The 20,216-nt window shown below is 42.5% G+C and overlaps 1 protein-coding gene across 1 annotated transcript; it reads left to right on the top strand.

Annotated features, from left to right (window-relative positions):
* The first annotated feature begins 538 nt into the window (after positions 1-538).
* Positions 539-19,698, top strand: LOC103100003 (gasdermin-A-like). Its single transcript, XM_056814666.1, has 8 exons — positions 539-737; positions 4,289-4,472; positions 6,943-7,025; positions 8,543-8,691; positions 15,279-15,485; positions 18,296-18,389; positions 18,819-18,892; positions 19,267-19,698. Exons 1-8 carry the CDS (start codon positions 539-541, stop codon positions 19,696-19,698), a joined length of 1,422 nt encoding a protein of 473 aa, XP_056670644.1.
* The last annotated feature ends 518 nt before the right edge of the window (positions 19,699-20,216 follow it).

The raw sequence follows: 20,216 nt of genomic DNA, 5'->3' as shown, positions 1-20,216 counted from the left end.
CACCATCTCTCATCTCTCCATATCTCTTCTTTTCTCTACGTTCACAAGAAACACAGAGGATGGGGAACAGGGCAAAGAACTAAGAATTCCAGTAAGAGATGGAACTTGGGACAATCTATGGGGAGAGACATCTATTCTCTTTGCTTGTCTGTCCTCAGGTCCCTGGGCTCAGAGATGGGAGGTACAGGGGCTGGGGAGGTGGGAGTCAGAGAAGCCAAGTAAAGCTATCAGTTCTATGCCAAGCAAGGGCAGGGGTAAGTGGGAACTCTCACAAAGTGGGCCAGTAAAGACAGGGTGAAAAGAGATGGGAGACTTTGGATGTGGGCGGAGGTCCTAGACGGTGTCCAGGAGTGAAATGGAAGTGCAGCTGTGGCCATCCAAAGGGTGCCCATTCAGCAGTAGGGAGGCCCTCCCATATGGGTGAGAGAAAAGAATCCAGGTCAGGGCTGAGGAGAGGAGGGATGGCCAGATAAAGGCTGAGAGAGCTGATTCTTCCTTCATTCCATCCTCCTACATTCCCTGACAGGTCTTAGAAAGCATGGCTTCCCTCAAGGCTTTGGCAAAGCTACTGGATCCCTCAGGTAACCTGATTCCTGTATCCAACATCCTTGATGTTTCCTGCTTCCATCACTTTTGCCTGGTGCAGAGGAAGAAAAAAGCACCCTTCTGGGGAGTCCGATATGTCAAGGCAGACTTCTTTCTCAGAGATATTCTGGAAGATGAACCTGAACTGCCAGGTAGAGTCATCCATGAGAGCAACCCTCCCTCCACATATATACATACATACAAACATATGCACATTTTTTCCATGATCAAAAATAAGGCACTCATGCACAGGACCCTGCAAACACACCAGCTATAGATTCAGTCCTCACGGCTATGAATTCATGCAAAGGAGGGAGAGGAGAGGAAAACTCATCAATATATTCAGTTGCCCCCCTTCTCTTGGTCTTGAAGGACATCCTTCAGGGAGTAAAAGGGCACTTACCAGCTCACTGCAGCTGCTTTAGGACTCACAGGTATCCCTAAAAGAGAAAGACTGGCTAGTGATATTAAAAACAACACCTTTTCATTGCACACATATTTTAAGCCAGAAAGACAAGTGGTTGGATGGTTAGAGAACTAGCCTTAGCGTCAAGAGACCTAGGTTCAAATGCCACCTCTAACACATACAGGAAGGAAGGAAGGAAGGAAGGAAGGAAGGAAGGAAGGAAGGAAGGAAGGAAGGAAGGAAGGAAGGAAGGAAGGAAGGAAGGAAGGAAGGAAGGAAGGAAGGAAGGAAGGAAGGAAGGAAGGAAGGAAGGAAAAAGAGAGAGAAGAAAGAAAGAAAACATTTTTATTAAGCACCTACTATGTGCCAGGCACTGTACTAAGGGTTTACCAGCAGTATCTCACTTGATCTTCATGACAACCCTATAGGGTAGATGCTATCATGATACCTATTTTACACAGGAGAAAACTCAAGTAGGCAGAGGTTAAGTGGCTTACTTAGAGGCAGGATTTGAATTCAAGTCTTCCTGACTCTAGGGCCAGCCTTCTGTCTACTCTACCACCTGTCTTTAAGTCTGGATAGTGGCCAAGATCACAACTGAAAAACACTAGTAAAACCAATCTCCTGGTGCTCAGGCCCAAAGAGAAGAAATAAAACACAACACCTGAAGGGAATTTCTTCACCAGGGTCCTCCTTCTCTCTGTCTTCACTCATTCTCCGAACCTAAAGACTACTACAACCAAATCTCCCCTACCGTGAACCAACAGGGATCCCAGTAACTCTATCTTCTATCATGGAGCCTCTTGGAGCATTCACAGTGAAATGAGAGCCTTTCTTCTCATACCCACTCTATGTTCTTCTCTCCCTCCTCACTCTCTGTACTCCTCTCTCCCCACTTTACTGACATCTTTCCCTTCCTGTTCTTTTTTGGCAAAGGCAATGCAGTCCAGAGGGAAAAGCTGTAACTCTGACTCAGAGGACCCATATTCAAATCCTGCTCTGTCACTTATGAGCTGTGTGACCTTAAGGAAGTCATTATACCTATGACCTCAGTCTCTTCATCTGTAAAATAAGGGAAGGACTTGGAGTAGAGCCACTAAGATCCCTTCCTGGTCCAAATCCACATTCCTCTCTATGTTCTAGAATGCCCCTTCTTTCACTTAAACCTTATCAGAGTCTTTAGTTTTCTCCCACTGTAGTCCCAGTTTCCATAGCTGGTTCCAGTCCATGACTAAATTTTCCCATAGTGTAAAGGATCATCAAAATGAAAACTATATATAGTAAGACCTAACTCATGCCTATCTGTAATCCACTCTCCATTGACCTCAATTATCCAAAACACAGCCAAGGGCTAGTAAGAAAGCAAAAGAAATCTTTCTGAGCAGCTAAGCTGGAGGTCGCCAGGTCCATGCAGTCCTGCATTTTACTCTGGCCTTTACTCAAAGCCTATTAATTCTTATTATAAGCACTAACCCACAGCAAATAAGGAGACAGGCTATTATTGGTAGGTTCACTAGGACAGGAATAGGGAATAGGACTCAATCTCTGACTTTACTGGTATAGGGAATTCTCAGATGAAGAAAATCTCTCTGCCATGTAGGCTGGCATCTTCTCTTGTACTTAAAGTCTTAGAGAGTTATCTAGAGCTTTATGAGGTCAAGTGACTTGTCCAAAATCATGTAAACATGATATGTGAGAAGTAGAACTTGAACCCAAGAAAGAGCAAGGAAAAGAGATGGCTGTCAGTCTGAGTTATAAAAGAAAGAGAAAAATGATACAAAGGAGGCTCAAGAACTCAGAAAATTTTCTAGGACCATTTAATATAGATCTATAACCTAAGGACATCACTTGAGCTATAGTACTATATTCATTAAATTATACTCAGTATACTGTGTTTAATATGGCTGGGAAGTGTGGGATATATACTTTTAAAGATGGCATAATGGATAGAATGCTAAGCCTGAAGTCAGGAAGACTCATCTTCCTAAGTTCAAATCTGACTTCAGATGCTTACTTGCTATATGATCCTGGGCAAGTCACTTAACCTGGGCAGGTCTCAGTTTCTCCATCTGTCAAATGAGATAAGCAAAGAAAACCACTCTAGTATCTTTGCCAAGAAAACTACAGATGGGATCTGGAAGAGTCATAAACTACTAAAAATGACTGAACAACAATGACTTAAGTGCAACTTTCTATTTTTAAAGAGATCTATCCATCATCTCTCCAGAAAATACAGATCTGCAGAAAAACTTCTTCTCCTCCTAAAAGTATTAAAAAGTATTTAAAAATACTTTTAAAATATATCCTCTCTATAATGACAAGGAGTTAAAGACTTTCTTTTAAATCCCCTCAATAATCTTACATTTAATCAGTCAGTAAATATTGATTAAATGCCTACTACATTCTAAGCACTGTGCTAAATGCTAGCTATACAAAAAAGAGGCAAAAGATAGTCCCTGATCTTAAGAAGCTTACAATCTAAAAAAGAGAGGCAAATGCAAACAAATATATTAAAAGCAAGTTAAATATAGGATGAATAGGAAATAGTTAAGAGGCAAATTACAGATACAAAATCACAAAATGGTAGCTCCCAGATGGTCCCTGTCAATGTCCTCTCAAAGATCCTTTCTCTAGATTTGATGTTCTTAACCAAGGATCCTAACAATATTTTTTAAAAACATTTTCATAACTATTTTAATATAATTGTTTTCTTTCTTAAGAAACCGTTTTTATCAATATTCTGATCTTTGTAAAAATATTGTTGTCAATTCCCACCCCAATTCTCTCCTGTTCCCATTCCATCTACCATGGAATACTTTCCTGTAACAATCAAACTAAGTCAACACTTTGGCTGTATTAAAAAATATGTGTTGTCCCTCTAGTTCACCACCTCTCTGCCATGAAATAGATGACAGTTCACTAGTCTTCTGAAGTACACCTCCCATTTTATAGAGGGAAAAAAATGGGGCCAAGAGAAGGGACATGATTGATTGATATTCACAAAAATAGTAAGGAGTACAGCCAGCATTCAAATAAAGGTCTCTCTCTAAATCTAGTGCCCTTTCCACCACACCATAACATATAACAATTGAAATGTTATTGGAAAATTCACATTGCCTTCTAACATTTAAGGGTTCACACTTAAATATTCCCATGGGCTTAGGGAAAACTCCCCGGTTCATGCTTACTTTAGAGGAGGGAGAAAGAGACATTTTTAGGAAATCCAGGTAGTCTTTTTTGGAAGAGGTGGTTTTAAATCAGGGCAACAAGGTGAGCTATGGCATCTCTGTCTGGCAGAACCAAGAAAAGACCCAGGGATTAAAATTCAAAAGGACAGTAAGAAGACTATAGAGGCTGGAGTGAAGACTCCAAATACTGGGGTCCCTTTGGATATCACCATCTCTGCTGGTGTCTCCCATGAAAACTGCCTGGAGATTCAGAAGCTCAGCATCGGGCATGAGTTGGAGTCCTTAATAAAACGGTAAGGCCCAGGTTGGGAAGGGATAACTCAAGAGTTGATGCTAAGAACTAGTACAGAGATCATTCTAATGGGCTCCAGCCCTACCCTCTTTCTGCAAGCACAGGCTTGCAAAGACAGAGACATCCTGATACAAAACCACAAAGTCGGAGGTTTTCATGCATTCAAAAACATGAAAAGATATTCACTGACATGCAAAGACACTTAAATACAGATGCTCAGATATCCATACTCTAAAAGACACCCCACATAGGCCAAACTAGCATTTATAGAGCACTTCAAGGCTTACACAACACTTCACATGTTATATTGTTTGATCTTCACAAACCCTGGGATGTAAGTGCTAAAATTTTGCCTGATTTAAAATTTAAGAAACTGAGGAGGAGAGGGATTCAATGACTTGGTCAGGGAGGGTCTGAGGCAGGATTCAAACTCAGGTCTTCCTGACCTCAACTCCCTCACTCCTCATTGCATTGCCTTGCTGCCAACATAGTGAACTCAGAGACTCATATACATTTCAGTCAAATCAGGTGAATCAAAGTAGGTCCCAGCTCCTATGGCAATCACTGACTGTCTGGAATTTCCCTCTATAATGTCTGGAGCTCAGGAGGGATGGGGAGGAGGTAGGCCCACAGTGAGACAGCTAGACAATAGAGGGAAGAATATTTTGGAAGAAAAGCTATTATCCACTCTCAGGCACAGAACACCATGAAAACTGTGATTCTCCCTCTCCCAAGAAACTGAAGAAGCCAGAGTCATCCTTCCTGAAGAATTATCGGAAGTGTGAGGAGGATCTGTATATGGTGACTGAGGCAGTGGAAACACTAACAGATACCAAGCTGAAGATGGGGTGGATGGCTGGTACAAGCATTTACATTCCTCTCCTCACTACCTTAGGACTCAAGGTTGGAATTCTGACACTTCTGGCCCTTCATGCAGTTCACCCACCCAATCTGTTACACTGGGAAACCCAAGGCTACCATAACACAAAGATACCTGACACATCTCGGGCCCTTTCCCTTGTAGAAGCAAGGGCCTTAACTTCCTCCTCTTGAATCTGGCCAATCCTATGACCCTTCTCTTTACTGTTTTTCTAATATTACTCCTAATTTACTAATTACTTTTAATTACTTCCTAATAACTTACCTGTGTGTTATAGGCAACAAGCCTAGAAATCACTTGGCTTCAGTAAAATGAAACTGAACTTGATGGCCTCCATGATTCATTCTGACTCTAAATTGATGATCCTGTAATGAGAGTCAGAGACAGAAACAGACAGAGAGACAGAGAGAAACAAATATTTATTAAGTATCTACTATATACCAAGCACTTTACTAATATTATCTCATTTGGTAACCCTGTGAAATAGGTTCTATTATCATTTCCATTTTACACTTGAAGAAACTGAGAGAAACAGAGGTTAAGTGACTTTCCCAAGGTCACACAGCAAAGAAGTATCTAAGGCTGGATTTGACTTTGAGTTTTTCTATCCTGGCCCAGGCAATGCTCCATCCGTCTCTATTCATCTTTATCCATCATGACCCAATGAATTAATAACTGACTGGAAACGAGGAAGAATAGAGATTCTAAGTCTTTACAATCAGACACCCTGGCTAAGTAGCCTGGGTAAGTTTTTTAACCCCTCCTTCAGTCTAGTCAACTCTTAAAGGCCTTAAGTCACAGAAAATGTACTAACCTACTTTGGTGGAGGGAGTTTTCTCATTCTGAAATTTCTTATAGCAATAAAAATTGCAGGTCTGGTCCCTCTCCTTCTAATCCTTCTAAGGTCTAAGGTCCCTAGGACCATCTACCTGTATCACACTTACAATGTTTTACAGAGTTTCTCCTTCTATTGTCTAATTTGAGTCTTACAAAATAAGCCATCCCCAATTTTACAATTTTCAGACACCAGAGGCATAGAGAAAGTAAATGAACTAACTAAGATTATACAACAAAGGCAGCTAGTTGGTACAGTGAGTAGAGCGGTAGACCTAGAGTCAGGAAGATTTGAGTTAAAATCTGGTCTCAGATACTTCCTAGATGTGGCAAGTCACTCAGCCTATTGACTTCTATTTCCTCATCTGTCAAATGAGCTAGAGAAAGAAATGGTAAACCACTCCAGTAGTCTTGACAAGAAAACCTCAGTTGGAGCCATGAAGTGTCAAACAGGACTAATGGACTAAACAAAAACAAGAGGCTCTCTCTCTCTTCTACTTTATCCTTCATTCCTGTATCCCCATCACCACATGTATCCCTCTCTTCTTGGTCTTTCTCCCACTTCCATCACTTTGGAGCTGTGTGTCCTAAGATGAATCAGAAGTGAGAGTTGAACCACTGTAAAACCAAAATAACATACTTATGTTTTATAAACATAGAACATCATAAAAATATAAGGCATAATCATGATTTTTATCTTCACCTTTTTCTTTCTCTCTCATTGTGGATCTCCTGGTTTCTTCTAGTTTTCCTTTAGCTCCAATACCACCATCCATGTCTCTCAGGGTTCCATCCTGGCCCTCCGACTAAAGCTGCTTATCATTGAAAACAGAAACTGGGGTATGTTCCAGTGAAAGGAGGATGTGAAAAGAGGGAAGCAAACTTGCTTCTGGGTTTTTGTGCCTTGAGGGATCAGTGCCTAGCAGACCATTTTCCTCCAGAATTTTCAACCTAACCCTTTTCTCCCCAATTCCCCAGAGAGCATCTATAGCCCAAAATTCCATGGAAACATTTCTTTCCCCACTCCTGTACTTCCTGACTTCCCCAGTACAGGTCCTCATGTCCCCTTTTCCTTCTCTTAAGCATGCCAGGTCTCCTTGCCTTCTTTGGTAGGTTCCTAGACATCGTGAGGAAACAGAATTAACCCTTGCCTTTCCCTTCTCCATCCACTGCAGATATCTCCAATTTCAAGGATGAAACTCAGAACACTTTTTTATTCAAGTATGGTAGGTGTGGCCATTCTCTAGCTTTTCACACAATCTGATGGGACAAAGAGAAGGAGTAGGGAAAATCTTGTGCAGGAAGGGTTTGCATAGCTCCCGAAGCTCTGGAATGGGGAAAAGCTGAAATGGAGATGCTGGAAGCTAATGATGGGAATGGAAAGAAGATGATGAGATCAACTCCATATCAATGCACTGAGGGGTGGGGGGAGGGCAAGGAAGATGGGGAGGAAGGCACTGGGATTCTTCTGCAGAAGCTTCTCGTCCCCAAGTCTCCTACCTGGTAAAGAGGGGAAGAGGTATAGAGATTACATTACCTTCTGCATTATTCATCACTGCTGTCTATCTCTCTGTGTCTGTTTCATCTGGAGTGACTGACTTGCTTTGTGTCTTCATTGCAAGGGAGGAGGAATTCCCAGACCCAGTGCAGGGCTTTACACCTCAATATGAAAGTAAGGAGCTAAACCATCCCCTCCACCATCTAGGGAATCAGGATGGACCCCGAGAAGAAGTTAGAAATCCAAGGAAGAAATCCTGGAGTTGCCTTCCCTCGTAGCTATCCCCCTGGGCCAGAACTTCCAGAAGCCCCAATCCAAGAAAAGGAAGTAGGGCCCAAACCCACAGCCAGGCAAACAGTTCCTTTAGAACAGGGGCATTGAGGGGGCACAGTTGAGGGAGGGGGAGAGAGGAAGAAAGACCTGATAATGGAGAAGAAGATAGAGACAAGAGAAGGGAGAAGGAAATGGAGGAGAAAAGGATGAAACAGGGGGAGAGCAGAAAGGAGGAGGTGGGGGAGAAAATATGAGAAGGAGAAGAGAGAGGGGATGGAGAGAAGGAAAGAGAAAGTAAGAGGGAAAGAGGGAGGGGGAAAGGGGAAGGGAAGAGAGAGGACTCAGAGGGGAAGGAGGAAGAGAGCCATGGGGAAGAGAAAGTGCAGAAGGAAATCACCAAGGGAACATGGGACTGAAAATGGAAAATGATTCCAAGGCAGAAGGAGAGACTGCACAGTCCAATATTGGAGGAAAGTTCCTGGCTGAATGAGTTAATGCTATGGGGGAAACATTGGGCTTAAGAACCTGGGCTCAGAGATCCTGGTCCCAACAATTGTGTTCCCAAATATCTGTGCAAATATCAAAGGACTTGAGGGATTCCTGGCACTTCAGGCAGAGGTGAAACGCAAAATCTGCAATTTGAAGAACCCGATCCTGGAACACTGTGCAAGTCTATTGGATGCCCTCTTGGGACTTCTGGGTCAGGCCAAAGCCCTACAAGAGCTGGAGGACAAGGTAGAGTGGGAGGATGGGATAGTCATGAAGGAGGGTGGGGTATGGTCTGGAGGAAAGTCAAACCTCAGCTTCTCTTGGAAACTTGTTGCTGGGCCCAAAAGGAGGGGTGAGAAAAGGGAGGTAGATCCAGAGGGAAGAAACCAAGATCATCAGGTGATGGGGGAAACACCTCCTCTGCCTTGAAGACTCCTCTTCAGAAAAGGGAGAGAAGATTCCTGCTCTGGAATAACATCCCCCTATTCTGGGAATACCCCACTGAGTGCTCCTGTCAAGACTCAAATCCCGCCTGTTTCAGGAGACCTTCCCAGTGCACCCCACTGCTAGTACCTCTCCTCTGAGATCACCTCTCATTCAACCTCTCTATATTGTGGATGTACATTGTAACAGTCCACACATGTGTATGTATAAGGTAGATGTTTGATCTATGGAATTGTATTAAGAAACGCATGGTCAGACCTGCACATGGAAGTAAAGGTCTTGACCTTTGATCTCAGCACTCTTAACATTCTGGCGTGAATCCAGGCTTCTTTGTCTTCACCTGGTTAAGGTAATCCATGCCTTGAACTTGTTGTAATTACATTTGAAAGGAAAGTAATGAATGCTGGAGGGGATGTGGCAAAATAGGGACATTAATTCATTGCTGGTGGAGCTGTGAACTGATCCAACCATTCTGGAGGGCAATTTGGAACTATGCCCAAAGGGTGCTAAAAGAATATCTACCCTTTGACCCAGCCATAGCACTGCTGGGTCTGTACCCCAAAGAGATAATGGACAAAAAGACTTGTACAAAAATATTCATAGCTGCGCTCTTTGTGGTGGCCCAAAACTGGAAAACGAGGGGATGCCCATCAATTGGGGAATGGCTGAGCAAATTGTGGTATATGTTGGTGATGGAATACTATTGTGCCGAAAGGAATAATAAAGTTGAGAAGTTCCATGGAGACTGGAACAACCTCCAGGAAGTGATGCAGAGCGAGAGGAGCAGAACCAGGAGAACATTGTACACAGAGACAAACACACTGTGGTATCATCGAACGTAATGGACTTCTCCATTAGTGGTGGTGTAATGTCCCTGAACAACTTGCAGGGACCCAGGAGAAAAAAACACCATTCATAAGTAATTACATTTGAACCAATGGCAATCCACTGTGTGCTATTGCATATGTATTATGTACCTCTTACCTCATTATCCTAATAAATACAGAGGAACTGCCAGAAAACGCCCCTTCTTACCTTTCTTTTCTCTTACTTGGGACTTGGCCCCAAGCCAGGAGCCCCTTTGTTCTCTATAAAGATCTTCTTTCTTTAATCTTTCCTTCCTTCTCACCTGACCTCAAGGCAGTGCAATCTCCACTTGGAGCATAAGCTCTCAATCTGTCAGAGGTTATTCTCTTAACTGATCTCTATCCTCATTCCTGATTCAGGTATTGCTGATTGCTTTTATCTTTCTGCATTGTATCCCTACAAAGAAAGATAACTGGAGCTCTTCTGTGTGACTCCTCCCTATTATCTGATCTGTGTGTCTGCCTTAATTTCCCTAAACATCCCTCGGCTTCTGTTCTCCTCCTCAAATCATAATAAGGTAAATATTCCCTTTTGTGCAGCGGCTGCTGATCAGCTCACTACATTTGGCATCTCAAGTGTCCTTAGGACCCTTTCCCTTTAGGCACAGAGTTCAAGAGTGCACTCAAACTTGAGGAGATAAAGGGATTCAGAGACTGAAGTCTGAAGTCTGAAGACGGGCCATCGAGGTAGGTCACCTTCTTACAGGGATGGGACAAAACACTTCCTCTCAAACTTGTTATATTAGACTGTTAATGTCTTTGATTGAAAATGGAAGGAGTAAGGTCTCACAAGCCAAAATCAAGGCGTTGCTCAAGGTGATTCAAAAGGCTTATCCTGAATTTCCACCAATGGGAGTTCTGAATGTTAATGAGTGGGACCTCATAGAACAAAAGTTTAAAAAATATAAGAAAGAGGGAAACAAAGTTACGCAGACAAATTTAAATACGTGGAGCATCATCAGAATGATTTTAGCTGATCGGCCTCTTCAAACTTCCAATGATAAGGGGGAAAAGGCTTTGCAAACTCAAGAGGCAAAGCAGCATGCTTCTGAGTCACAAAACTCTCCTGAGTTATCAGAACATGCTGAAAGTGGCGACCATCCACCATTCTTTCAGGAGCTGCCTACTGCTCCAAGCTATCCCTCAGAACAAATTGAAACAAAAGAGCAATTTACAAGCTCAAAGCTTTATCCTTCTATCCATTCTATATCTGCTGATGTATGCCCCTCCCCCACCCCCACCTCCAGCTTACAGGTCAGCTTTACAAACCTCTACTGTGGCCACCCCTCCTCCACCTCGATCCCCTGAGGTTACAAACCCTGTATCAATTAGGAAAGAGCCTCACCAAAATCCAGCAAAGGAAAAAGAGGATGTTTTAGCGTACCCAGTTATATTTACAGAAAATCCAGATAATGCAGAAGAGCAATTGGCAGAGCATAAGCCTTTGGACTATAAATTGTTGAAGGCACTGAGAAATAGTGTACTTAAGAATGGCAGCACTGGGAGGACTTCCAGTCAAGATGGCGGCTTAGAGAAAGCTAAAGTTCAGATCTCCTAAAACCCTTCCTTACCGATCTCAAACCAAATGCTCCTAGGGCACCGAAATCCAAAACGATCAACAATATAGACCCCGGGAGTCCTCCTCCTGGACCTGGACCTGAATCAAAAGGTACGCACCCCCCCCCAGAAGCCAGAACCCAAGACCACTCAGACCTAAGGGGTAGGCAGAAGGAAGGTCCTAGGACCCATCCCACCCAACCCAGAGCGCCGAGTCTGAGTCCGAGGCAGCAGAGGCAACCTCAGAGCCCCACAGCCTGCTATTCTGAAGGCCACATCCTGAAAACAACCTGACCCAGTCGAGGGGGCACCCAGACAGCAGGGAAACAGAGAGGGACAGGGGAGCTCGTAACCCCCTGGGAGAAGCCCTTGGAGCTCCAGGAAGCTGCGGCCCCTCCCCCTCAGAGAGCAGGGTCATCTGGAACAACAGCAACCCTCAGGGCTGGCAAAAGGGCCTCGGGAGCCAGCTATTCTGAAGGCCACATCCTGAAAACAACCTAACCCAGTCGAGGGGGCACCCAGACAGCAGGGAAACAGAGAGAGAGGGGGGAGCTTGTAACCCCCTGGTTGGATCCTTCCATTGGGGTCTCACGAAAAAAGTCCCTGCCTCAAGGCATACTAAATTCAACCCAGGGAAAGCTAATCTCATTAGGAGCCCTTGGAGCTCCAGGAAGCCGAGGCCCCTCCCCCCCACAGAGTGCTGCAGCTGACTGGCTAAGGCACAGGAACAAGGGCCAAGCTAGGCTCAGAGCGTGGAAGTAAGGCAATGGAGAAGCATCAGGAGGGTGCCGAGGAGAGGAGGGCAGTAACAGGGACACACCAGCAATTCCTGGCTCCCTGCGAAGACAGAATAACAACTGCATAGAATGGACAATCTGCCTAGGGCTAAAACCTCTGAACCCAGACAGAGATAAGAAAAGCTAATCCTCCCCACTCAGATAGAGATGTCAAACTACACAGAAGCACAAAAGCCCCAAAATTCCAAAAGAAACAAGGTGTGTATGAGGACAAGGATGCAAATGAACTTCACATCCTAGCTACAGCTAGGTCTGTATTTGGCATTATAAAAGGTATGGAAATTGCTTCCTTACTACTGTTACCTAAAATAAATGGCCTTCAAAAAAGCATTCAGACTCAGTTTATTTTGGACTCAAAAAATCACACAGGATAGATTAATTATGAGTCTTTATATAGAGGACAGGATTATAACAGGCATTTTCGATTCTGGAGCTGACATTTCAGTAATTTCTGCTAATGATTGGCCAGAATCTTGGGAAGTTATTGAACCTCACCAAAAATTAATAGGCATAGGAACTCCTGAAAAAGTTTTGCAATCTGCCAGAGATTTATCATGGTGTGATGGTGAAGGCCATAGAGGTATATTTAAACCTTATGTTTTAAATATTTCCCAATCTCTTTGGGGCAGGGAAGTAATGGCTGAGAGGAACTTAACGCTGACTACATCCAGTCAGGTACAGTCAGAATTTGTGGGTGCTGTAAATACCTCCACAGCACTATATGCTGATCCAATTACTTGGATTGACTCAAAGCCCATATGGATCAATCAATGGCCGATTTCTAAAGAGAAACTAGTACATTTAGATGAAATCATACAAGAACAATTACGCTTGGGTCATATTCGTGAGTCAAACAGTCCTTGGAACACCCCAATCTTCCTGGTACCCAAAAAGTCAGGAAAATGGAGACTAGTTAATGATCTTAGGAAGGTAAATGAACAACTGATTGACATGGGCACACGACAACCAGGCCTACCTTCACCTAGCCCTGTTCCCATAAATTGGAATTTGATAGTAATAGACTTGAAAGATTGTTTTTTTCAACATTAGACTTTCACCTCAGGACTGTCACAGGTTTGCTTTTTCAGTCCCCTCTATAAATTTTAATACTCCATTCAAGAGATTTGAGTGGGTATGTCTTCCACAAGGTTTAAAGGTTAGTTCTTGTTTATGTCAAAAATTTGTTGCAGCAGTACTGGAAGAAACCAGAAAGAAATAGGAATCTCTTTATGTGTGTCAATACTTAGGTGACATTTTGTTAGCCGCGCCATCTAGCGGCGAAGTTGAGGAACTGCTAGCAGAGACTACTATGGCTCTTATGAAGGCACAGTTAGTTCTCTAAGGAGAAAATTCAAACCACACCCCCTTACAAATACCTAGGAACAATCGTATATGATCAGGAAATTAGACCTCAAAAAATAGAGATTCGTAGGGACTCTCTAAACACTTTAAATGATTTTCAAAATTTACTAGGTGATATTAACTGGCTTAGACCTTTTCTAAAAACCTCAACAGAACAATTAGAAAATTTCTATGCCACTTTGAAGGGAGACTCTGCTCTGTCTTCCCCCAGAATTCTGTCACCCAAAGCTGAAGAAGAATTAAGACTAGTAGAAGCAGCTGTATCAACAGCTAGGTTATACAGAATTGATCCTTCTCTACCCTTAGTAGCATCTGTCTTACAGACTAGGTATACCCCTACAGGTGCTATTCATCAAGGAGACCATATCATAGAATGGGTCCATTTAGCCAATCAACAAACTAAATCTCTCACTAGTTACTTAGAACTTATCATCTTAATAATCACTCAGATTAGGAAAAGGTCACAGCAATTAGTCGGTGCGGACCCAGACACCATCCATGTTCCTATGACACTAGAACAGGTTCAGAATTTATTTGCACAGTCACTACCATGGCAAATTGCTCTTGCAGATTATACAGGGAAGATTGATAATCACATTCCTGCTAATATGATATTACAATTTGTGAAATTAACTCCTATCATTTTTCCAAAAATAACATCCATGCATCCTATTGTTGATGCTGTGAATGTCTTTACAGATGCATCAAAGAATGGCAAAGCAGGAGCAGTGGTTCAGGACAATGTGATATTACTGGACACTAAATACAGCTCCCCACAAAAGGCTGAATTGGCAGCAGTTAGAGGTGTACTTAAGGATATAACACAACCTTGCAACATCATATGTGATTCATTGTATGTAGTAAATTTGGTTAACTTGCTGGAAACAGCTAAAATTAAACCTGTACCTGATGAAGAGTTATTTCTTTTATTTCGTACCACCCAGGCGGTGATATGGCAAAGGCAAAACAAATTTTTTATAACATATATTAGGTCACATACTAACCTTCCTGGACCTCTCTCTGAGGGAAACTCTAAGGTAGATACTTTAGTTGCATCTGCTTTTCAAGAAGCAGTTAATTCACATTCTTTATTGAATCAAAATGCCAAATCTCTCAAGTGTCAATTTGACATAACCAAAAAACAGGCAAAAGAAATAATCCAGCAGTGCAGTTCCTGTGCACCTTTCTCTTCAAATCCTCTTCCAACAGGAGTTAATCCATGAGGTCTGAAAGCTAACCAGCTTTAGCAAATGGATGTAACTCAATATGCTCCTTTTAGAAGATGGAAATATGTACATGTGGTTATTGATACATATTCAAGGGTGATATGGACCACGACGCAAACAGGAGAGAAAGTTTCTCATGTTATTGCACATTTGCTGGAAGCATTTGCACATTTGGGCATTCCGACCCAAATAAAGACTGATAATGGAACTGCATATACCAGTAAAAGATTTGCAGAATTTTGCAAATTGTGGAATATAACCCATAAAACTGGAATTCCAGGCAACTCCACAGGACAAGCTATTGTGGAGAGGGCTAACAGGACTCTCAAAAACCAAATGCAAAAACAAAAAAGGAGAGTATCAAACAATTTATGAAGGTGATATTTTGAAACCCAAATCTATCATTCCTAACAAATTGTTAAAAATGGTACTTTCTCCTATGCAAACACATTTTGAGTGTCATGATAAAATGGACACAAATCAGCAGCCCTGGGTTTTTTGGAGATTGCCAGGAGAAAAAAATTACAAGGGTCCAAATAGACTAATAACAATAGGTCGAGGATATGCTTGTGTTTCCACAGATAATGGAGACATCTGGACTCCCAGTAAGCATCTCAAACCATGGAAAGGACCAGATCCAGATGCAAGGGGAGCAGAGAGGAAGACAGACCAGTGCATCACTTTACCGGCAACCCGAGACCAGGAAGAGAAGCAGACGAACATTGCTGCTGTCCCCTGTTAGCTACTTGCTGGACACGCTCAAAGCACCGAGATCAAAATCATCACTGGTGAATGCACACGCACCAAAGACTGCCATCACATTACTTTTAATGACATTCACTATTTTCACAATAATGAACATTTGTCATGCTGAAGTCTATTGGTCCATGATACCTAAACCTCCTATATTAAGAATGTTGACTTGGATGGACAAGCCCCCCACTTGTGTAGATTAATGATACTAAATGGCTACTGCACCCTGTTCTAGCCAGAAGTATTCCTCTGAAATCTGAAGGGGCACTTTACAACTATTCAGGCTCTACTGTGTATCCTCCATTTTGTATATCTTTTAGACATTCTTACATAGGAAATTCTTTCTCTGTACCTCGCAGACATCAAGCTTGATTAGTAAAAAATGCTAGTGACAACACTTATGTAGGAATCGGTATGGGTATGATAGGAAAAGGAGAAGAGACACCATGTAAATTGTTTAAATCTAGCCATCCTGGAAATAGGAACTTATGTCCAAACTGGATAAGCACATTGCACAAAGATTTGACATGGACAGATTGTTCTGTCCAATCTCCTAGAAAGGTTAAGATGCCAGCAACAGTGTAGACTTTAAGATTTACAATTGGGGACCCAGAATACGATGTTGACATTCTGAACAATTGACACGTTTAGACAAAAACACTGAATATGAGAAATGGCATATGCCATGCCATGCACTACATAAGATTGATGACTTACTAGAAGTTGATATGGCTGGTCCTAGACTTGCTATTGAAGCAGGTCCCATGCAGAACGCTCAATGGAAAATAGTGGCTGCCACACAGCCAATATATAAATTTAAGGTCAATGCAAAGAACTCAGGAATTAATTTTGAGTATGACAGTCACATCAATGTCACTGCATGTGTATTTGCTCCATATGTAATGTTAGTGGGTAATAATCTTCACATTTTTAAGAACAAGCAAGGACTATATGAGATTAAATGCATTAGATGTCACCTACATCAATGCCTTAGTCCTATGCATGAGGATTATTAATCCTCCAAGATTACTCAGAGAGGATGCCTTTTTTTTAACGGGATCTCTCCCAACCAAAAAAAAAAGGGGGGGGGAGAAGAATCTTAAAGATATCAGTATTATTCTCATTTTAATGGAACACATTTTGATTCACTTTTGATTATTCAATTTTGTTTTTCTTTTTCACAACTTTTACTAATATTTTTAGTACATTGTAAGTACTATTAATGTTCTAGTCCTGAGTTATAAAGGTGCAAAAATTTTATTTTTGCAGACACCCAAAAATATGAGACTACAAGAACATGACAGCATTTGTTAAATTTCAGATGACTATTCTGGAAAATTATGTCTGATTACATAAAAAGGGAATCATAATGGATACCTCATTATGAACCAAACAGCCATAGACACCCACAGATGATGTTTAAGGTTGGGGATGCAGGGACGCGGTGCTTTGACGCCCTCATTCACAGGTCGTCCTGGTATTAAACTTCCAATCATATTTCTATGTGGCAGGCATCTGAAAGCGCACATATATATCCCTAAGATGCAGGATTAGTACAAGAGAAAGGAAAAATTTATCCTTCTTCTCCGGATATAGTCTTATTCTTTAACTATTGTAAGATCTGACAACTTCTTATAGTCTTGACTATTTAAGGGTAGTATGTTTGACTAATGCACCTGTCCTGTGAGCTATGGAACTAATACCTCATCAAACCAGGATCAGTAGAGTGAAAATTATTTTCTTACTATTTTTATCATAAGACTTTTACCTTTTTTTTTATAAGTAGATAAGAAGATCAGTTTTATTTTTCAGATTTATTACTAAGTCAGTTTTTTGCTGACAATCACACTTGATTTTTGCATTTAAGTTTTACAATCTGGTTTGGTTTTCACTTTTGAATCATGGTATGATTATGCACCATTATGTTTGTATTTTTTGAAGTTATAATTTTTGTCACATTTTTAGTGTTACACATCTTTGTTTTTATGTTAAACAAAAAGGGGGAGATGTAACAGTCCACACATGTGTATGTATAAGGTAGATGTTTGATCTGTGGAATTGTATTAAGAAACGCATGGTCAGACCTGCACATGGAAGTAAAGGTCTTGACCTTTGATCTCAGCACTCTTAACATTCTGGCGTGAATCCAGGCTTCTTTGTCTTCACCTGGTTAAGGTAATCCATGCCTTGAACTTGTTGTAATTACATTTGAACCAATGACAATCCACAATGTGCTATTGCATATGTATTACGTGCCTCTTACCTCATTATCCTAATAAATACAGAGGAACCTCCAGAAAACGCCCCTTCTTACCTTTCTTTTCTCTTACTTGGGACTTGGCCCCACACCAGGAACTGCTCCCTTGATGGAGCCCCTTTGTTCTCTATAAAGATCTTCTTTCTTTAATCTTTCCTTCCTTCTCACCTGACCTCAAGGCAGTGCAATCTCCACTTGGAGCATAAGCTCTCAATCTGTCAGAGGTTATTCTCTTAACTGATCTCTATCCTCATTCCTGATTCAGGTATTGCTGATTGCTTTTATCTTTCTGCATTGTATCCCTACAAAGAAAGATAACTGGAGCTCTTCTGTGTGACTCCTCCCTATTATCTGATCTGTGTGTCTGCCTTAATTTCCCTAAACATCCCTCGGCTTCTGTTCTCCTCCTCAAATCATAATCAGGTAAATATTCCCTTTTGTGCAGCGGCTGCTGGTCAGCTCACTACATACATCATTATTTTATCTTGGCTTCCCCATCATAATGTGCGTTCCTTGTAAGAAGGGACCCTTAGCACAGTGCTTGGCACATAGCAAGCATTTAATAATGCTTGCATATCTCCTTCCCAGATGAACCGAGCTTTGGACCTTGAGGAGCCAGTGACCCCAGGATTCCTAGGGGGCCCTGAGGATGCCATCCTAGCCAAGCTGCAGGATGCTTCAGGCATCTTTCTGGGCAGGGAGCATTCTCTACCTGTTGGGAGCACTCCAGGGTAAGGAAAGTATGGAGCTAAGGGTGGGTCTCATTGGTACATTTCCATGATGCCTGTGTCTAAACTGTGTTTGGTAACTCATATCAGTGTTCCTCCCACCACTCTGCAAAAGGTAAAAAAAAAAACCCAGCCTCCATCCTCTTTGTCCCCTAAAAAAGGAGACTCCCCAGCCTGCCTGCCCAGAACAAACTTATGGGGGGACAGAGAATGTATGGCCCTTCCCATCCACATGTCCCAATGGTTAGCACAGCCCCATTCCCCACCCTGAGACCACTTCCCATATCTACTTGCTTAGACTTCCTGCTTCTCTCAGGCTCTGCCCTCCATTTCCTTCTCTGATCCTCCTCCTCTTTTCTTTGGCCCCTTCTGCCTCTCCCCAGAGCTGAGTGAGGAGCAACAGCAACTGCTGGCAATGTCTGTGGAGAAGGAGATTCTCTCCCAACAGCTGCAGCTGGTAAGGAGGGCTGGGACGGGGGGATACCAGGGATAGTGTCCAAAGACTAAAGAACAGAATTGAGTTGGAGAGCTCTAAGAGGACTAGGACATAGTAGAGTCCATTTGACAGCTGGCTAGAGAGGTGGCCTGCTATGGCCAAGGTCCAGCACTCCATTAGTGACTGACACAGTTCAGCTGGCACCCGTTCTTCTCTATCACATTGCCTCTAGGGAGCCTACAAGGACCAGGAACCAGGACCAGAGGTCTGGGAGGATGAGGGAGGAGAACAGTTCTGGCTTGGGATTCAGATTTATTACAGACAATCTCTAAAGCAGACAATTGGGGGTTGGCTACATGGAGGACACATTCTATTTCTCTGTCTCTAAACACCAGATGAAGGCCATCCTGGACGAGAATTTCCCTCGAACTGAGGCAGGATCATTTCCTCTCCATTGTGAGCTCCTCCAGACCCTTCAAGGAGAGGAGTTGACTGTGACCCAGGCCTTGATAGGTCTCTGTGGCCTTGACCTACAGGGTGATGGTCCCCTCTTTGCCTGGGACCCTGATGCCCTGCCTCCCCTCTGTGCCCTATATGCTGCCCTCTCTGTTTTTCAAGTACTATCTATAGTAATGGTGAACCTTGTAGAGAGGCAGGAGACGTCTTCAGGCACACATGGAGAGGGGAAGGGGAGCAACTCAGCCCCGAGTCCCTCTGGCTTTCTAATAACAAACTCTGGTGAACTCTGCTGGGGTGACGGTAGGCATGCCTACACAAAGGACTATGTGTGCCCCCTCTGTCCCATAGGTGTCCGACCTTGGATATAGAACCTTTTGACTTAGCAGACCCTTAACTGAAGGCCATAACATCCTGGCCTACTTAGGGATGAGATAAGCAAAGTGAAACTTAGGAGCTAACCTTGGGAGGGACAGAGAAAATAAAGTGGGGCTTGAGAAGTAAGGGGGGGGGGGAAGCAAATCCTCTTCCACTTTGCTTTTCCTCTTATTGTTTCCCTTTCTACATTTGCTTCCTATGAAGGAGGGGAGATAATAATAAAAAATAAATAAAGCAGAAAGCATCAAAAAGAGAAGGAAAAAATGAGCACTTGTGTGATTTTTGTCCCAATAGCTTGCTAATGTGTCTCCGATATTCACAGAAGAGAGTGAAAAGTGGTCACCAAAGACTCTCTTTCTCTTTTTATGGTTAATTTCCCTTCCAGACTCTACCCCAAAGTCCCATCCAAGTTTGGATACCTGTCATTCAGTGCAATTTCCAAAAGGATAATTCATCTTTTTTTTTAACTAATTGACCTCTTGAGAAACATACAGAGAGATTAAGAAATAAG

This window comes from Monodelphis domestica, chromosome 2, assembly GCF_027887165.1.
Source record: "Monodelphis domestica isolate mMonDom1 chromosome 2, mMonDom1.pri, whole genome shotgun sequence".
Classification (NCBI taxonomy): domain Eukaryota; kingdom Metazoa; phylum Chordata; class Mammalia; order Didelphimorphia; family Didelphidae; genus Monodelphis; species Monodelphis domestica.
The sequence above is the reverse complement of the archived record's forward strand: the minus strand, read 5'-3'. Positions and strand labels throughout refer to the sequence as shown.